General features: G+C 39.6%; 1 protein-coding gene across 1 annotated transcript in view; it reads left to right on the top strand.

The window, feature by feature from the left end:
- Position 1: 1 nt before the first annotated feature.
- Positions 2-14,631, top strand: part of Dok6 (docking protein 6) — a 472,679-nt gene continuing 458,049 nt past the window's right edge. Inside the window, exon 1 of the mRNA XM_004647161.2 lies at positions 2-207. Within this exon, the coding sequence (XP_004647218.1) occupies positions 142-207 (66 nt within the window). The 5' untranslated portion in view covers positions 2-141. The remainder of the gene's footprint in view (positions 208-14,631) is intronic.

The following is a 14,631-nucleotide window of genomic DNA, read 5'->3' as shown; positions in this document are numbered from 1 at the left end:
TGACCCCGCGTCCCCGCCGGCGGGAGCTCGGGCAGGACTCGGCGGCGGCGCGGCTGCTGAGGTGCCGGGCTGGATGCGAGAGCTGCGCGGACCCGGCGGCACCCGGAGGCTCCCGACCGCGGGGAGCCGCACGCGCTGGCCATGGCCTCCAACTTTAACGACATCGTCAAGCAGGGCTACGTGAAGATCCGCAGCAGAAAGCTGGGGGTGAGTTCCGCGCGCGGCGTTCTCCTTCCCCGCGCGCCCGGGCCGGGTGGCGGCTTGGGGGTGGGGGCGGGGAGAGGCGACCCGCGCGGGGATGCGAGCGGAGAGGCGCCGGCCCTTCACCTACAGCCCGCTTGTTGCTCGGCCGGGAGAGGGGCCCGCGCCTGCCCGGGCGCCGTGGGGACGGAGGCAGGGCTGCAGGAGCGCCTCGGTGGCCGTCCTCAAGTGCGCGGGCTGGTGTGTACCGTACCGAGAAGTCAGGGAGATGAACGCGAATTGTGCCTGGGGGGAGAATCCTACACCGCGACTCCGCGGAGGTCGGCTAGCTCTCCAAAGTGTGCGCCTCTGGGTAGAGCTGCTTGCTGGGGTGCAGGCTCCGAAACATGCGTGTGTTTAAGAATCACCGTTTTCTGGTCCCCGCTGCCCAAGCCCATTAGGAAATTCTCTTTTTGATCCCCCATCACCGCCGCGCGTCCCTGCAGGCTATAGCAAGTGGGTTTAATGTGCCCTTAAGCGTTGCCCGGTGGCAGGCAGTGTGTGCGCTCTAGCTTGTGTACCTGCGCCTGTGTGCAAGCAGGTGTGTGCACACGCACTCGCCCACTGACACGAGAGTCCGCGGCGCCAAAGTTTATGGCGATCTTCTACTTTTTTGAGGGACGCTTTTCTTGACTAGGGAGAGAAATCATTTTGATCCCGGGGATGCAAAACTTCTCTAGTGACCAGATGAGGAGGTGAAAGGGAAGCCTGACTTTTCTAGAGGGCTTGGGGTATAGACAGGAGGGGGTGGCAGAGCAGAGCGGGCACGCGGGCTGAGAGCTAGTTGCTCAGAGTGGGTGGACGTGAAGGGGCGGAGGAGCGATGGGCTGGAGGTGCCCAAGGGCGCACAACATTCTGGCTGCTGACACCCCAGGGCACACTGGTCTAGACAGGGAATGTGACTGGGTCCGGAAGTGGGGTGCTGGCTTTCCCAATTCTCTGAACGTTCCAGTTCTGAGAAGCTCTGGACTCCTGGGCAGTGGCTTGGAGCTGCAACATTCCCTGTGGTTTCTGCTGAATGGATGCACACTCCAAACTGGGAATTTTCGTTAATTTTCGCACAAGAAAAGAGAGGAGATATACTCATCGATGATAGTTGAAAAAAGGTACAGGAAGTGTTGGAAAGAGGGAAAATCGCTAAGTTAACCCAGTAGTCCTTAGAAGGAGTCTGCAGGGGCAAGTGTTGGGGTCCCAGGAAGGAAGGGAGGTTGCCTGTCTTCTGCCCGTGCTGGATTTTGCAGTGAAGGCGCCTAAGAATTGTAACCCAAGGACACAAGGGACCTTAATTGAACTTTCTGTGATCTGGAGAAAGCTGAGGAATAAGGGTTGAAAGGGCAAGGAATGCAGAACTGAATGGCAGGAAAGCTCTCTGCTCCCTTCCAGCACTCTTAGCGCTTCCGGATGGCATCTAGGGCTAGAGAGAGCAGATGCTGGGATCAGAACTGCAGTTTGCTCTCAGAAGCTTTTCTTGGCTACCGGATTGCACTTCATTCCTTTCCAGAAGATCTAAGGGCAAATCCCGGGTGAAAACTACAAGGTAGCGCTCCAATCTGTCACTAGCACAGCTATCCGCCAAGATCAGAGGTGTGGAGCTGAGCCACAGCTGGGAATGGCCTGAGAGGTCTTCTTAAATTGACCTTTGATACCCTTTGCTCTCTGACAGAGTGCCTGCTCATCATTCTTGCCTTTCCCTCTTCTTGAAATCCCAGTTTTCTGACCACTAGGATTGTACAAACTATCTCCAGGGAGCTATGTTTCTGCTTTCACAGAGTCACTGCGCAGGAAAATGCAAGTGAAAAGGCCAGAGAACCCCTTCCTGGAATTCACAGGATCCTTCCCCCATCCAAGCTTTCCAGGATTCCGTACAATAAAAACTGATTATGTAGCCTAATTAGGAGATTGATCCTAAGAAATAACACTGAGTACTTCTTGGGTGACTATGACATTAAAAGCTTTTGAAATGTAATTCAGAACAGCCTTTCACCCAAGCACAGTGCGCATGTATATTCAACACATAACATCTAGATTTGCTGTTTAGGGTTTTACCTTTGTAAAAAGCGGCCTGCATAGAAAACAACACAAGCATGTTTATATGCAAGTTAATGTTAGCTTCCATTTGTACTGGAGAAATATGAATTTCAAAGTTCAGTGCTGAAAAAGTTGTTTTTAATAAAATAAATACCAGGAAACATCACTTAAAAACTTTAAAGGAATTTTTTATTTAGAATAGTCTATTATTCATAAGAGTAAACTCAAATGAGAAAATTTCCTACTAGTGATTCTGAAAATGTTAATAAGTGGATTCCATAAGAATGTCAAACTCAAAGCAAATTCTGTATGTCTTCATAAACTAAGAAATACTCTTTTACCCTAATATTAGAAACAGGAAATGTAAAATGTTAGTATATGTTTTCGTAATTAATACGTAGTCCTAGTTTTATACACTCAAAACACATTTCCAAATAAAACATTTTTTAACTCTAAAGATACATGATGATTCTTGTAAGGTTTATGGCAAACACTGAATTTCAAAAAATAATTCTAATTCAATATGCATAGTTTATTTTGATTTATTATGAAGTGAACCCATGCTTTCAAAAATCAAATTGTATAATATTATAATGAAAATACAAAGACCTGGTTAGGAGGTAAGTTGCATCAGAGTGCGATGTGAAAACATATTTCATGATGAAATGTTCTAATGTGTCATTTATTCTTCACAAATTAATGCTTAGTATACAGCTGAAGGAGGGAAAAAATCATGTTTTTTTGTTCTAGGCAAGGGATCAGCATTACAGACCTATTTCTATGTTGAAATTGTTGAATCATCTCTGTTTTGTGTTTTTCTTGAGGAATCTGCCATGACTTGTTGAATATGGCTCCTTATCCAAATGTTTGGACAAGAAAATTCAACTCTTATCTTTGAAAGTTGTCAGAACTCATTAATAAGCTTTTCTTCCACTTAGAAAAATGATTTCAAGAAACAAATAGAGTAATTTCCCTCAATTTTACTAATGCTCCTTAAAAATGTTTATTAAGTCATTAAGATTTTATAGGTAAATTTTATAGGTATTAAGTTTGCAGTGTAAAATGATATGACATTTATAGTTACTCGTCTAGATTCTGTGCTAAATTTTCATTATATCTTTGTTTCTATGAATATATGCTTTCACGGAATCTAAAATGCCTTTAGAATCTTCTGGTTCTTTATCCATTTTTTTTATATGATTGGTATTATAGTTCACAAGGTGCTGTGACATCCCGTTTTGTTTCTCATAAAAAAGGAACTTGTAAAGAGTCACTAAAGCAAAACAAAAGTATGGTCAAACTTGTTCAATGGGTAGCCTTGTTTAACCATTTTTTTCTGACTGCTGATAGACTGAATTTAGAGTAAGCAAAGCATGTAGAACAAAGTATCCAATCTGTTCTTGATTTTCAGCCAAACCAAGAAACTAATCACTAAAACCATTTATAACCTAATACTTTGCTTATTGAATCTATAAATTTATCAAAAATAAATGCAGCATTGTGGCATGTTATCAGTCATCCCCATCAACCTCTATTCCAGGATGCTATAATTTAACTAATTCTAGGCTCTTATATCATGGTTTTTTAAAACAGTTATTGAAACAGATGATGACCATCCCCAATCAAAAAGTCCAAAATCCACAACTACTTGCAAACTAGAACTTTTGGGAAATGGAATCTTTTGGAAAATTCTGAGCCTGACCTCGTGTCATTAGCAGCAGTTCAAATGCAGACTCCATAAAGATCATACAAATTTCTTCACGCTTTGGTAAATGTAAAAAGTAAATGAACTTCTAGTTTAAGGTTAAGTCATGCCCCCAGTTTATCTCATTTTCTATATTCATTTATTCCAAAATCTGGAAAAATGTTAGTGCAAAATCCTGGTGATCCCAAGCTTTTAAAAAATTAAAAAATTATTTTTTATGTATTGAATACAAGGTCGTGGACTTGTAGTGATGCTGCTGTCTTCAGCTTCCCCAGCCCTGCATCCCAAGCTTTTTTAATAAGAGATAATCAGGGCTGGGGAGATGGCTCAGTGGAATAAGCACTTCTCTGGCAAGTGCAAGGCCTGAGATCAATTCCGGGTTCTGCCCAAAAAAAAAAAAAAAAAAAAAAAAAAGATAATCAACATGTGTACGTTGCAAAACAGAATTGTGAACAATTTTTTTTTCTCTTCCTTACTCAAAATCAGGTGGCCTTTTGGTACTGGTTTGTGAGTGTACTGAAGGAGTTTCTCAGGATATCATGATTGTGTTTGTGTTATAGTGGTATTCAGCCAGGGATACTTACAATGATACAATATATAGGATTAATTACAGGTTTGTTTTTCCAAATTCGTTTGTAAGGGAATCAGGAAAATATGGAGGAATTCATTCAGAGGTTTTGTTTGTTTTTTGTTTTTCTTAGGTATTTAGTATAGGGTCTACAGGGCCTCACTACATAGATCAGACTCATAGTGATCCTCCTGTTTTCAGCTTCCCAAGCGCTGAGAATATAGGCACATGCCACCAAGCCTGGTCCCAGCCGCCCTGGGGGCGGCGCCAGCCCAGTCCCTGTGCCTGCCTAACTAGGCGTTTTAGTCTGCTGAGCTATCTGGCCAGTTCTCGTTTGGAGATTTTGATGGGCTGCTGAACATCTGTGCATCTTCTCTTTAGTGTGTTCACCTTTGGCGTGTGTGTGTGTGTGTGTGTGTGTGTGTGTGTGTGTGTGTGTTGCTACAAACTGAATTCAGAGCCTTCATATGGAGCTACTCCCCAGCTGTGTTTTAGTTTATGCTTTTATTTTTTTAATTTTGAGACAAGGTCTTGAGCGTTTGGCTTCAACCTTCCGGAGTGCTGGGCTGCAGATGCGCATCCTCATGCCTGGCTGCATTTATTTTCATAACATATTGTAGATCCTTCCCCCTCTTGCCCTTTCTTTTCCTGGGTTAAAACCTCAAGACACCTCCTTTCCTGAATTAATAACTTATATCTCCACCTATAAATAATTTGGGGTTGCTTGTTAAAAAGCTGCTTTGCTCTGATGATAATCGATGGAAAGGAGCGTTCAAGGGAGACATTTATGGAAGATTACTCTTTTAAAATGCTCACATTAAGGGGGGAGAAGTATGTGCATTTTTGTTTGTGTCTGTTAGATTATTAAGTAACTTTTTTATCCCCTAAGTCTCTAAAAATAATTTTTAGCTTGTGTGACATTCATGATCAGTTTGCCAAAATGTAGTTGATATATTTCAGATAGAATGTATAAAATTATATTCATTTTAATAATTTAAAGGTTTAAAACAACTTTCAGAGTCATTCCCTTGGATACGAATTCTCAGCCTGTTGATCAAAGATGTAGAAGTTGTACTGAATGTGTTTAAATCTTTACTCGTTCTATCCTGGCCATTGCTTTCAGAAATGGATCCAAGATTCCCAATTTTTAATAATTTACCTTTTATTAAAGGTACATTTAGAATGGTAAAACATTTCCTATTATTTATTTTATTTTGTTTTTTGATTTTATTCACAATGGATATTATATATTCTTGCAGTATGTATAAATATGCCACTTTGTTTATATCTGTACATGTCTGCAAGTTTGATTGGCTCTTAAATGTTGAGAAGAAAATATTTTATTCATGTTCTACCTGTGTATTACATTATTTGCAATGGCTTGCTATTATGTGTGACATTTCAAGTATGCTTAGAAAATCTGCTATCTACATTGGGGAGATTTATTTAGTTTTAGAGTTTTAGTCCCTGAGTGTGCATAAGGTTGTGCCTGATGCTCCTTGAATTTTAAAAATTTAAAGCCAAAAAACCTTAACTGCAAAATCTAAATCTAGACATGCTTCTGGGTTTTTATATTAAATAATTGTGCCTATGGAATACCTAAGGAAGCTAGAAATTAATGGTGTATTGTAAGGATTGACATCTCAGTTTTTATCATTAACATTCACCTTTAAGCTTTGCTTAATTTGAGACTTCATAACATAACGTGGGACTTGCATATTTTGTGTGCATTATACACCTTTTTACCAATAAGTTTTTTCATATGTAAGCCTGTCAGTAGGCTTTTGAAAGCATACTTAGTTTTTATTCCTATTTTAGATGTAAGCTCACATCCATCCACTAACATTCGCTGTCAAGGTGAATGATAAAGATGGTACTCTTTCCCTCAGATGACAAATATCATACTCACTACTTAAAGAAACCTTTCAAATTACTGCACTTAACAAATATACGATCATATAATGGTCAGGTATCTTTGTAAGATCTACACCTCCAGTTTCCTTAAATGTTTTCCAGAAATGCAAAGTAATGATTGATATAGTGGGTCAATATATGAGAGAATGAAAGAATAAGTTTAATCAAAAGCCTATGAATTAGACATAGATTTTACTTTTTATTTTTTTATATATTGGCAGAACCAGGGATTGAACTCAGGCCCTTGCGCTGGCCAGGGAAGTGCTTATTCTACTGAGCAATCTCTCCGGCCCTAGATTTCATTTTTTAAAAGCTGAATTTTTTTAGCATTTTCTACTTTGGTCACAATGACCCATGAGAATATTGTTGTATAGGAATATTAAGTATTTGTATCTTTGGACTTTTGTTTATAGCAGTTCATTTTAAAACCACTGAGGTTTTTAAAGATTGCCCCTATTCTCCTCATCTACAGATAATCTCGAGAGTCAAAAGGTTTTGATGCAGTTAAAGGGCTCATTTTAAGGGAAAGAGTAATTTCAAGCAAATGCAAGGAAAGCATTGAAAAGTATATTGTAGTTTCTTTAGCCTCAATTTTGTTTTTCTGGCTCACCTTTTCTTCAGCATTTTCTTTTGCTCCAAGCTGCCTTAACTTTAGCTGTGGAGTCCAGGGGCTCGAGAAAGAGAATATTTTTATTACCTTTCTGCATAAAGCCCCATTAGTTTTATTTTAAGATACAGAGCAGAATTGTCCTTTGAGTAATTTCATTTTTGTATCATAACACTTTTTATCAATGATGGTATTGTACCATCATCAAATTGGTATTTTGTTACAGGCAAAGAATAGAAATTAATATAATAAAGAAAATTATTCCTTTTCATTATGTTTGAAATTACTGATTGTTATAACTTTTGAGCTTATGCAAAATATTTTGTCTCCTATTTTATTATATTTTGGGGATTAACATTAAAATTACTGATAACATTGGACACCTTCAAGCTTTGCTTAATTTGAGACTTCATAATATAACACGGGATGTGCATATTTTATATGTATTATACACCTGTTTTACAATTTTTTTTACATATGTAAATCTTTCAGTAGGCTTTTTTTTTTCCGGTGGTACCAGGGATCGAACTCAGGACCTTGCGCTTGCTGGGCAAGCGCTTATTCCACTGAGCTATCTCCCCGGCACCCTCAGTAGGCTTTTGATAGTATACTTAATTTTTAGTCCTGTTTTAGATGTAAACTAACATCCAAAAGAAGCAGAATGTGTCAGCCAGAGTTGCAGGGCCGGAGTGGGTCTTGCTGTTGGCTGCACTTTTAACTTCAAGTTCAGTGTATTTCTACCGTGTAACAACTGCCAGCTTGCAATACACGCAGACAAGTAGCAACACAACTTTGTGTACTCTTTTGAGTAAATGCTTTTTCTTCAATTGTGATTTCATGAAAGCTAATATGATGCTTGACTTCACTCAACTCTGGCTTATTTACATTACAGTTTTCATTACAATTGAAAGTACTACTGAGTGAAAGAACTCCTGGATAGTAGAGCACCTGGCCCATGTTTGCTCAGGCCACCAAGTGGGCATATTTCCTTTTCACTGACAGTCATCTGAGAATCAGCTGATGTGGCTTTCAGAAAAGGAATGAAGGCTTCAGAATTCAGCTGCCAGTATCCAGATAGAATTAAAAACATTATTAAAATGTGTGGATCTGTTCCTTTCATTGGTGGAAAATGACCTTTTGTTTAATTTGCTTATATGAAAGATCATACTTACATTAATTTAATGAAAAGTGAGGGGTTTTTTTGTTTTTGTTTTTTAAAGAAAATGCTTTAGAAGACTATTCAGATGTCTTGAGAGCTGAAAAATCAGAAAGTGGTGCGTGGTGACGTAATCAGGCAGCACATAGCATGGCGCCATTTTCCAGATGCGTGAGCGTTGAACTGTACAGGACTACACCATGATGTCTACCTGAGAGCCTGAGTTTTGATTGTGTTTATTGCTGGTTGCTTTTAAGGGACTGAAAAAAAATATATATATATTTCCTTGCAAATTCTTATTTTTCATATTGTCTAAGTGTCAGCCTCTTACTCATGTAAGTTGTCATATATATGTATTAAATGATAAAAAAATGAAAGTAATTTTCTCATAATAGCTCTGTAAATATGAAATTGCTTTTGTCTGACTACTTAATTATTTTACATGTTATAGACATGACATACATACATACTGTCCACACACTACAAACATGTTAAACATAAAATACATACTACACACATTTCTGTATATTTTCAAGTGGCATGTTAAATACTCAGACACACTAACTGTGTAACTTTCTTCCCCTGTGCTAGGAGAAATGTTCATAAAATATCCTAATTGAATACAGGGAAAGGTTTTATTGTCTAAATTGTTACATATTGGCACTGTCTTTACACTGTTCTTTACTTGAACAGATGTGATGTTAGTTTGAAATTAAAACACTTGGGGCCAGGGAGATGGCTCACTAGAATAAGTGCTTGCCTGGCAAGTGCAAGGGCCTGAGTTCAATCCCCAGTTCCGAAAAAAAAAAAAAAAAAAAAAAAAACCTAGTGTATTTTTCCAGAAACTGTAATTTTATTTTTTATGTATGTAGTACAAGGTCCACAGGGTCTCACTACACAGATTGGACTTGTAGTGGTCCTCTTGTTTTCAGCCTTAGAAACTATATCTTTAATTGGGCAACCAATAAAGGTATAAATTTACATATGTTTATGTAATGGGTACATTTTCTCAGGTACTATCCAAGAATAAAAATAAAAGCATCCTTTTTACATACTGAAGTTGCTCTCACAAGCACACCTTTTAGGTTAACCTGCTAACAAACAGTGCCTTTAGGACTGTGTGTTCGGGGAGGGTGTGACTTAAAACAAGTGCGATACTGAGGAGAGTTCCTGTGTCATTGCACCGATGCTCTGGCCGACTGCACCTCACTTTGGATTGCTAGCTCTGTAAATCTCCTACGCCAGGAGGACCTTGGTGTTGAGTGTAAGAAGCTGCCAAATTTATGTATAATAGTGAATGCACCATTCTATACATTTAAAATATGAATACTGTTTAGATGTTTAAAGTTAGTCCAAGTATTTCTAATATTTTGCGAGTCTTGGTAATCATTGTCATACCTGAGGATTTCTTTTTTATAATGAAGGGTACAACCTTCTTAAACTACTGTAAACTACTAGATGCAGTTGTTAGAGATAAACTATCTGAACTGGTATTTCTGAACTCTCCAGTAAATCAGTCACAAAACACTAGTTTGTTGACAGTCTATAATGCTTTGTAAATATGAACACTAAACAAGAATGCAACAAAAATTTCTTTATGGTACAGAAAGTCACCTGTTAAACAAGGCAGTGAACACAATATGAATTTTCCTGTGGATTCAGGACTGTGCTTTCTGTCAGCTCTTGGTGCTTGGTGGAGACGCTGGCCAACAGCGTGGCTGCCGCTGCTCCAGGCAGGCGTCTCTCTCCAGTGATGTGCACTCTGTCCCCCCCTGGTTGAATTTCACATTGTCCTGAGAAGAGCTGCGGGCCACATGGTGCTCCAGAGCTCTGTGGAGAGCCCTGAGAGATGATGATAGCGCTGCCCTCCTGTGAGAGCCTCGTCTTGTGCTTCTCATTTACAATATTTTCTTTTATATTTCTCTTTTATTTTTCCTTGTGGTACTGGGTATTGAACCTAGGGCCTTCACACTGAGCTACACATCGGGCTTTCTTTTTCTTTTTTATTTTGAGAGATGGTCTTGCTAGGTTGTTAAATTACTCAGGCTGTGTGTGAACTTGGCCGTCATCCTGCCTCTGTCTCTGAGTCCTGGATTAACAGGCTGGAGCCGCCACTCCTGGAGAAAAAACAAAGATATCTGAGGGATAGAAATAACATTAGTTGTTGCAAATTATTTGTGGAAGGGGGTGGGTGATATGCTGCTGACTATAATACGGTGAGAAACAGAATGAGAAGCAGCGATAAGCCTATATTAGCGTGGAATTTAATATGACCAGTAGATCTTCCCTTCAACCAGCGCTTCTTAATCCTGGATGTACACTGCAGTCGCAGGTGAAGTTGTTTTGGTTGTCACCTTTAATGCTTTTGAAAATTTGTTTTGTTGAGTTTTAATCCTCTTGAAAATAATTCCAGAACAAATGAAGTACATTTCACTAGGCTGTTTTTTAAGGCAAACTGTTTTCTCACCAAGAGTTATTACAGAACGTCAGTAAGTTTGGATCAAAAGGTTATAATATGCAGTGATGAGTACCTGAGTGATAATGCGAATAGCCACATTGGGCATTTTTTGTCTTCTTGCTCACCTAGATGCTTTTCCTTCTGTAGGTTGGAAAGTACTCGCACTTTATGGATGTTAAAGGAGGCAAATATGCCTCACGATGTAGAAACTGAAATGCCAAAAAGATTATTTCCTCTTTTCCTTTGTAGGTAGTGCAGGAGAAAGTGAGGTGGATTTTACAATACACAGATCTAGAACAGAGTTCGCGACAAAGAACACAGTGTAGGAATCCTCATAATGGACAGCAGCAATCATTTCTCCTGGGTCTGTTTATTGATGCAGAAGTAGAAAAAATGCAAATGGTCGCACCCACCATGCAAAGGCATTATCTTCATCAGCTATTTCAGTGACTGATTGGGGACTTATTATATGTGCCTCATCTTAAACCTGGTTGTCCAGCTCTGTCTTCCCAATTTGAAATATTGACATTTAATAAATCACTTTCTGTCTAAATCAATGATTCTCTCTCTCTGTCTCTGTTTCTCTCTCTGTCCCTCTCTCTTTGTCTCTCTCTCTCTCTCTTTCTCTCAGCTGGATCTCTATATATAGTTCACACTGGCCTTGAACCCCCTCGGCCAGCCCTGAACTCAATGATACTGCTGTGTCAGCCTCCCAAGTGTGGGACTACGGGCATGTGCACTACACCTGGTTGGAACTCAGTCATTTTCAGCTTCTGTTGCTGGTAGCTGATGCATACAACTGATAAACGAGGGGAAGGAAGGGAGAGGAAGGGATATAAAAGAAACAAGAAGTGGCAAAGATCTAGTCTCCATGAAGAAGGTAGTCATTATGTACTGCAAACATGTACTAGTGTAAAATAAAAATTGAAAAAAGTGATTCAGTTTTAGAAGTAATTTGTTTAATTAATGTTTTGGATATGGAGAATTAAAACTGTGACCTTCATATTAAGCTGTATTCTAAAGTCTTTCTTTTGTTCTATTACTACTTTTTAAATTTTAAGACACGGTCTTCCTACATTGCCCATGTGAAGTTTGAACTTGTGATCTTTCTGCTCAGCCTTCCAAAGTGCTGGGGTTCTAGACATGCACCACTATATGCAGCTAAATGCTTACTGTTTTGAGAAGTAAATATGAAATAGTGGTACGTACACATCCTAGTAGTATGTACTCACCAGCATTCATTTTATTTTGTAGTTTCTCTTTGCTTGGACATTAAAGCATAGTTATTAAGTCTTCTGTTCACTAGTGGAAATTTTGAAGGGTTTGAGTATGTATATATCCATAGCATGTCTTCAAAAAGAAATTTGTTTTAAATAGGGACTCACATAATACACCATGCAGATTCTAGAGGAAAGTACAAAAACAATTCAATGAAGAAAGGATACTTTTTCAACAAATTTTGCTGGAACAGCTGAAAATGCATAAGCAAACCAGTGAACCTAAACATAAACCTCACATCTTGCAACTCAGAATAGATCACAGACCTAAATATAAAGCACAGAACTATGTAAGTTGGAGAAAAAAAAAGATCTTTGGGAACTAGAACCAAGCAAAGAGATCTTAGACTCAATAGCAAAAGCAAGTTCTATCAAAGGAAGAATTGATAAATTAATTTCAATGAACCAAAAACTTTTGATCTGTGAAAGACTATGTTAAGAGAATGAAGAAACGAACTATCGATAGGGAGAAAATACCAACTACCTATCTCTGACAAAGGACATGTGACTGCTGAGGTTAAGCTGTGCTGTGAGCTTGATTGTATTTATTTTATTATTATTACTTTTTTTAAATGTACTAGGTTGTTCCAGGGTCTCACTACACAGCTCAGACTCATAGTGATACTCCTGTTTTCAGCTTCTCGACAGCACTGGGATTGTAGGCAAACGCCACTACACCTGGACTCTGTGGCTGGCTCAGTGCACTCTGGGAGTGGGGCTGGTACAGCATGTGGTGTGGGGATCAAACCAGGGTCCTTGCACTTGCCTAAGCTTGCCTAAGCAATGCTTTAGCTTGTTGAGCTATCTCGCTACCCCCTTGACTATATTTAGGAGGTAGAGACAGTTGGGGACTGGGTGAATGGGGCTGTGCCTGCACAGAGATTATCTCTGGATGGAGTCTTCCCCCGGGCTTTGCTTAGGGTTAGTTTAATGTTAGGCCATGGAAAGAGCAATTGCAGTCCATGGAACCTTGTGTCATGATATTCCTGCCTTGGAAGCAGCAGGCCATGGCCTAAAACCACAAAAACTGTGAGCCAAATTCAACCTCTTGTCCTTTAATTTGTGGGTATTGTGTATCTTTTTCAGCAATAGGAAAGCAGACCAGTACAGGACTAGTATACAAAACTCTTAAAACCATTCAGAAAATAGAATAAGAAATGAGGCAAAGAAAGAACAGGCATTCAGCAAAGCTGATGTACAAGTGTCAGATAAACACAGCAACAGATATATTTGGTATCATGAGCCATTAGGGAAATGCAAACTAAAACACTCCGACATATCACTGTGAGCCCGCTGGGAAGAATATAATAATAGCAATAGTGCTATCTGCACCTATAAACCTGGCCCTGTGGTCGGCTAAAGCAGGAGGATCACAAGCTGGAGTTCAGCCTCAGAAAGACTATTTCAAAATGAAATAATCTAAAAGGGCTAAGGAGATAGCTCGATGTGAAGGCTCTGGATTCAGTCCTCAGTATCACCCAAAGTGATGATGACACTAAACACTGGCAAGAACGTGAACAAGCTGGATCACTTATACGGGCTGGAAGGAATGTGAAGTGGTCCAGATGGCGCCCTTCTGGAAAGCAATCTGGAGAGGTTTCTCCGTGTCTCTGTCTCTGTCTCTGTGTCCTTTCCTCTGATTCATTCTCTCTCTCCGTCTGCTCCCCTCCACATACACTGAGGATTAAACTCAGATCATTCACATTGATCCATATTACTATTCTTTCTACGCTTTTTAAAAATTTGAGGTAGTGTCTAAGTCACAAAGTTGAACTTACAAACCCAGGCTTCCAGGATACTAGGATTTAAAGTATGAGTCACTAGCAGGTTTCCTAAAAAAACAAATCTGTTTTGTTTGTTTTTTTTTTTTTCCCCAAATTGAAAGTGGTAAGGCACTTCTGTGATTCTAGTACTCTGGGAGGCTGAGGCAGGAGGATTACAAGTCTGCGGCTTGCCTGAATAATTTAGCAATTTATCAGGACCCAGTCTCAGAAAATAAATAGGGCTGGACTAGACAAAGAATGTTGGTATTTAGGCTGAGAATGTAGCTCAGCAGCACAGAGGCTGCCTGGCAAGCACAAGGGCCTGAGTTTGATTCCCTGGTACATGTGGGAAAAAAATGTAGGTCTTGTGAAAACGGTGGGTTAAATTCCCAGTGTTGCAAAACGCACACAAAAAAACTAACAAAACAACTCCTTTCAAGCTTTCTTGAATTGTAATTAAGAAAATGTATATCTTACAGTAAACAAGATGATGATCAGATGAACTGTGATATCATTACCACTGTCAAGTTAGTTAGCATTATTGTCACCTCACATTCTGAGGGTTTTTTGTGTGTGTTGACAACACTTATAGTCTTCTCTGTAGCCATTTTCAAGTGTATCATCAATATCACCATCACATTCACTATTACTATCACCATCACACTCAACTTCAACATCACCATCACATTCACATTCACCTTCACCATCACATTCACCTTCACCATCACCATCACACTCACCATCACCATCACCATCACACTCACCATCACCATCACCATCACATTCACCTTCACCATCACCATCACCATCACATTCACCTTCACCATCACCATCACCATCACATTCACCTTCACCATCATCATCACATTCACCATCACCATCACCATCACACTCACCATCACCATCACCATCACA

The sequence above is a fragment of the Octodon degus genome, unplaced genomic scaffold, assembly GCF_000260255.1.
Source record: "Octodon degus isolate 3935 unplaced genomic scaffold, OctDeg1.0 scaffold00289, whole genome shotgun sequence".
In the NCBI taxonomy this organism is placed as follows: Eukaryota; Metazoa; Chordata; class Mammalia; order Rodentia; family Octodontidae; genus Octodon; species Octodon degus.
This window is presented reverse-complemented; position numbering and strand designations above follow the sequence as displayed.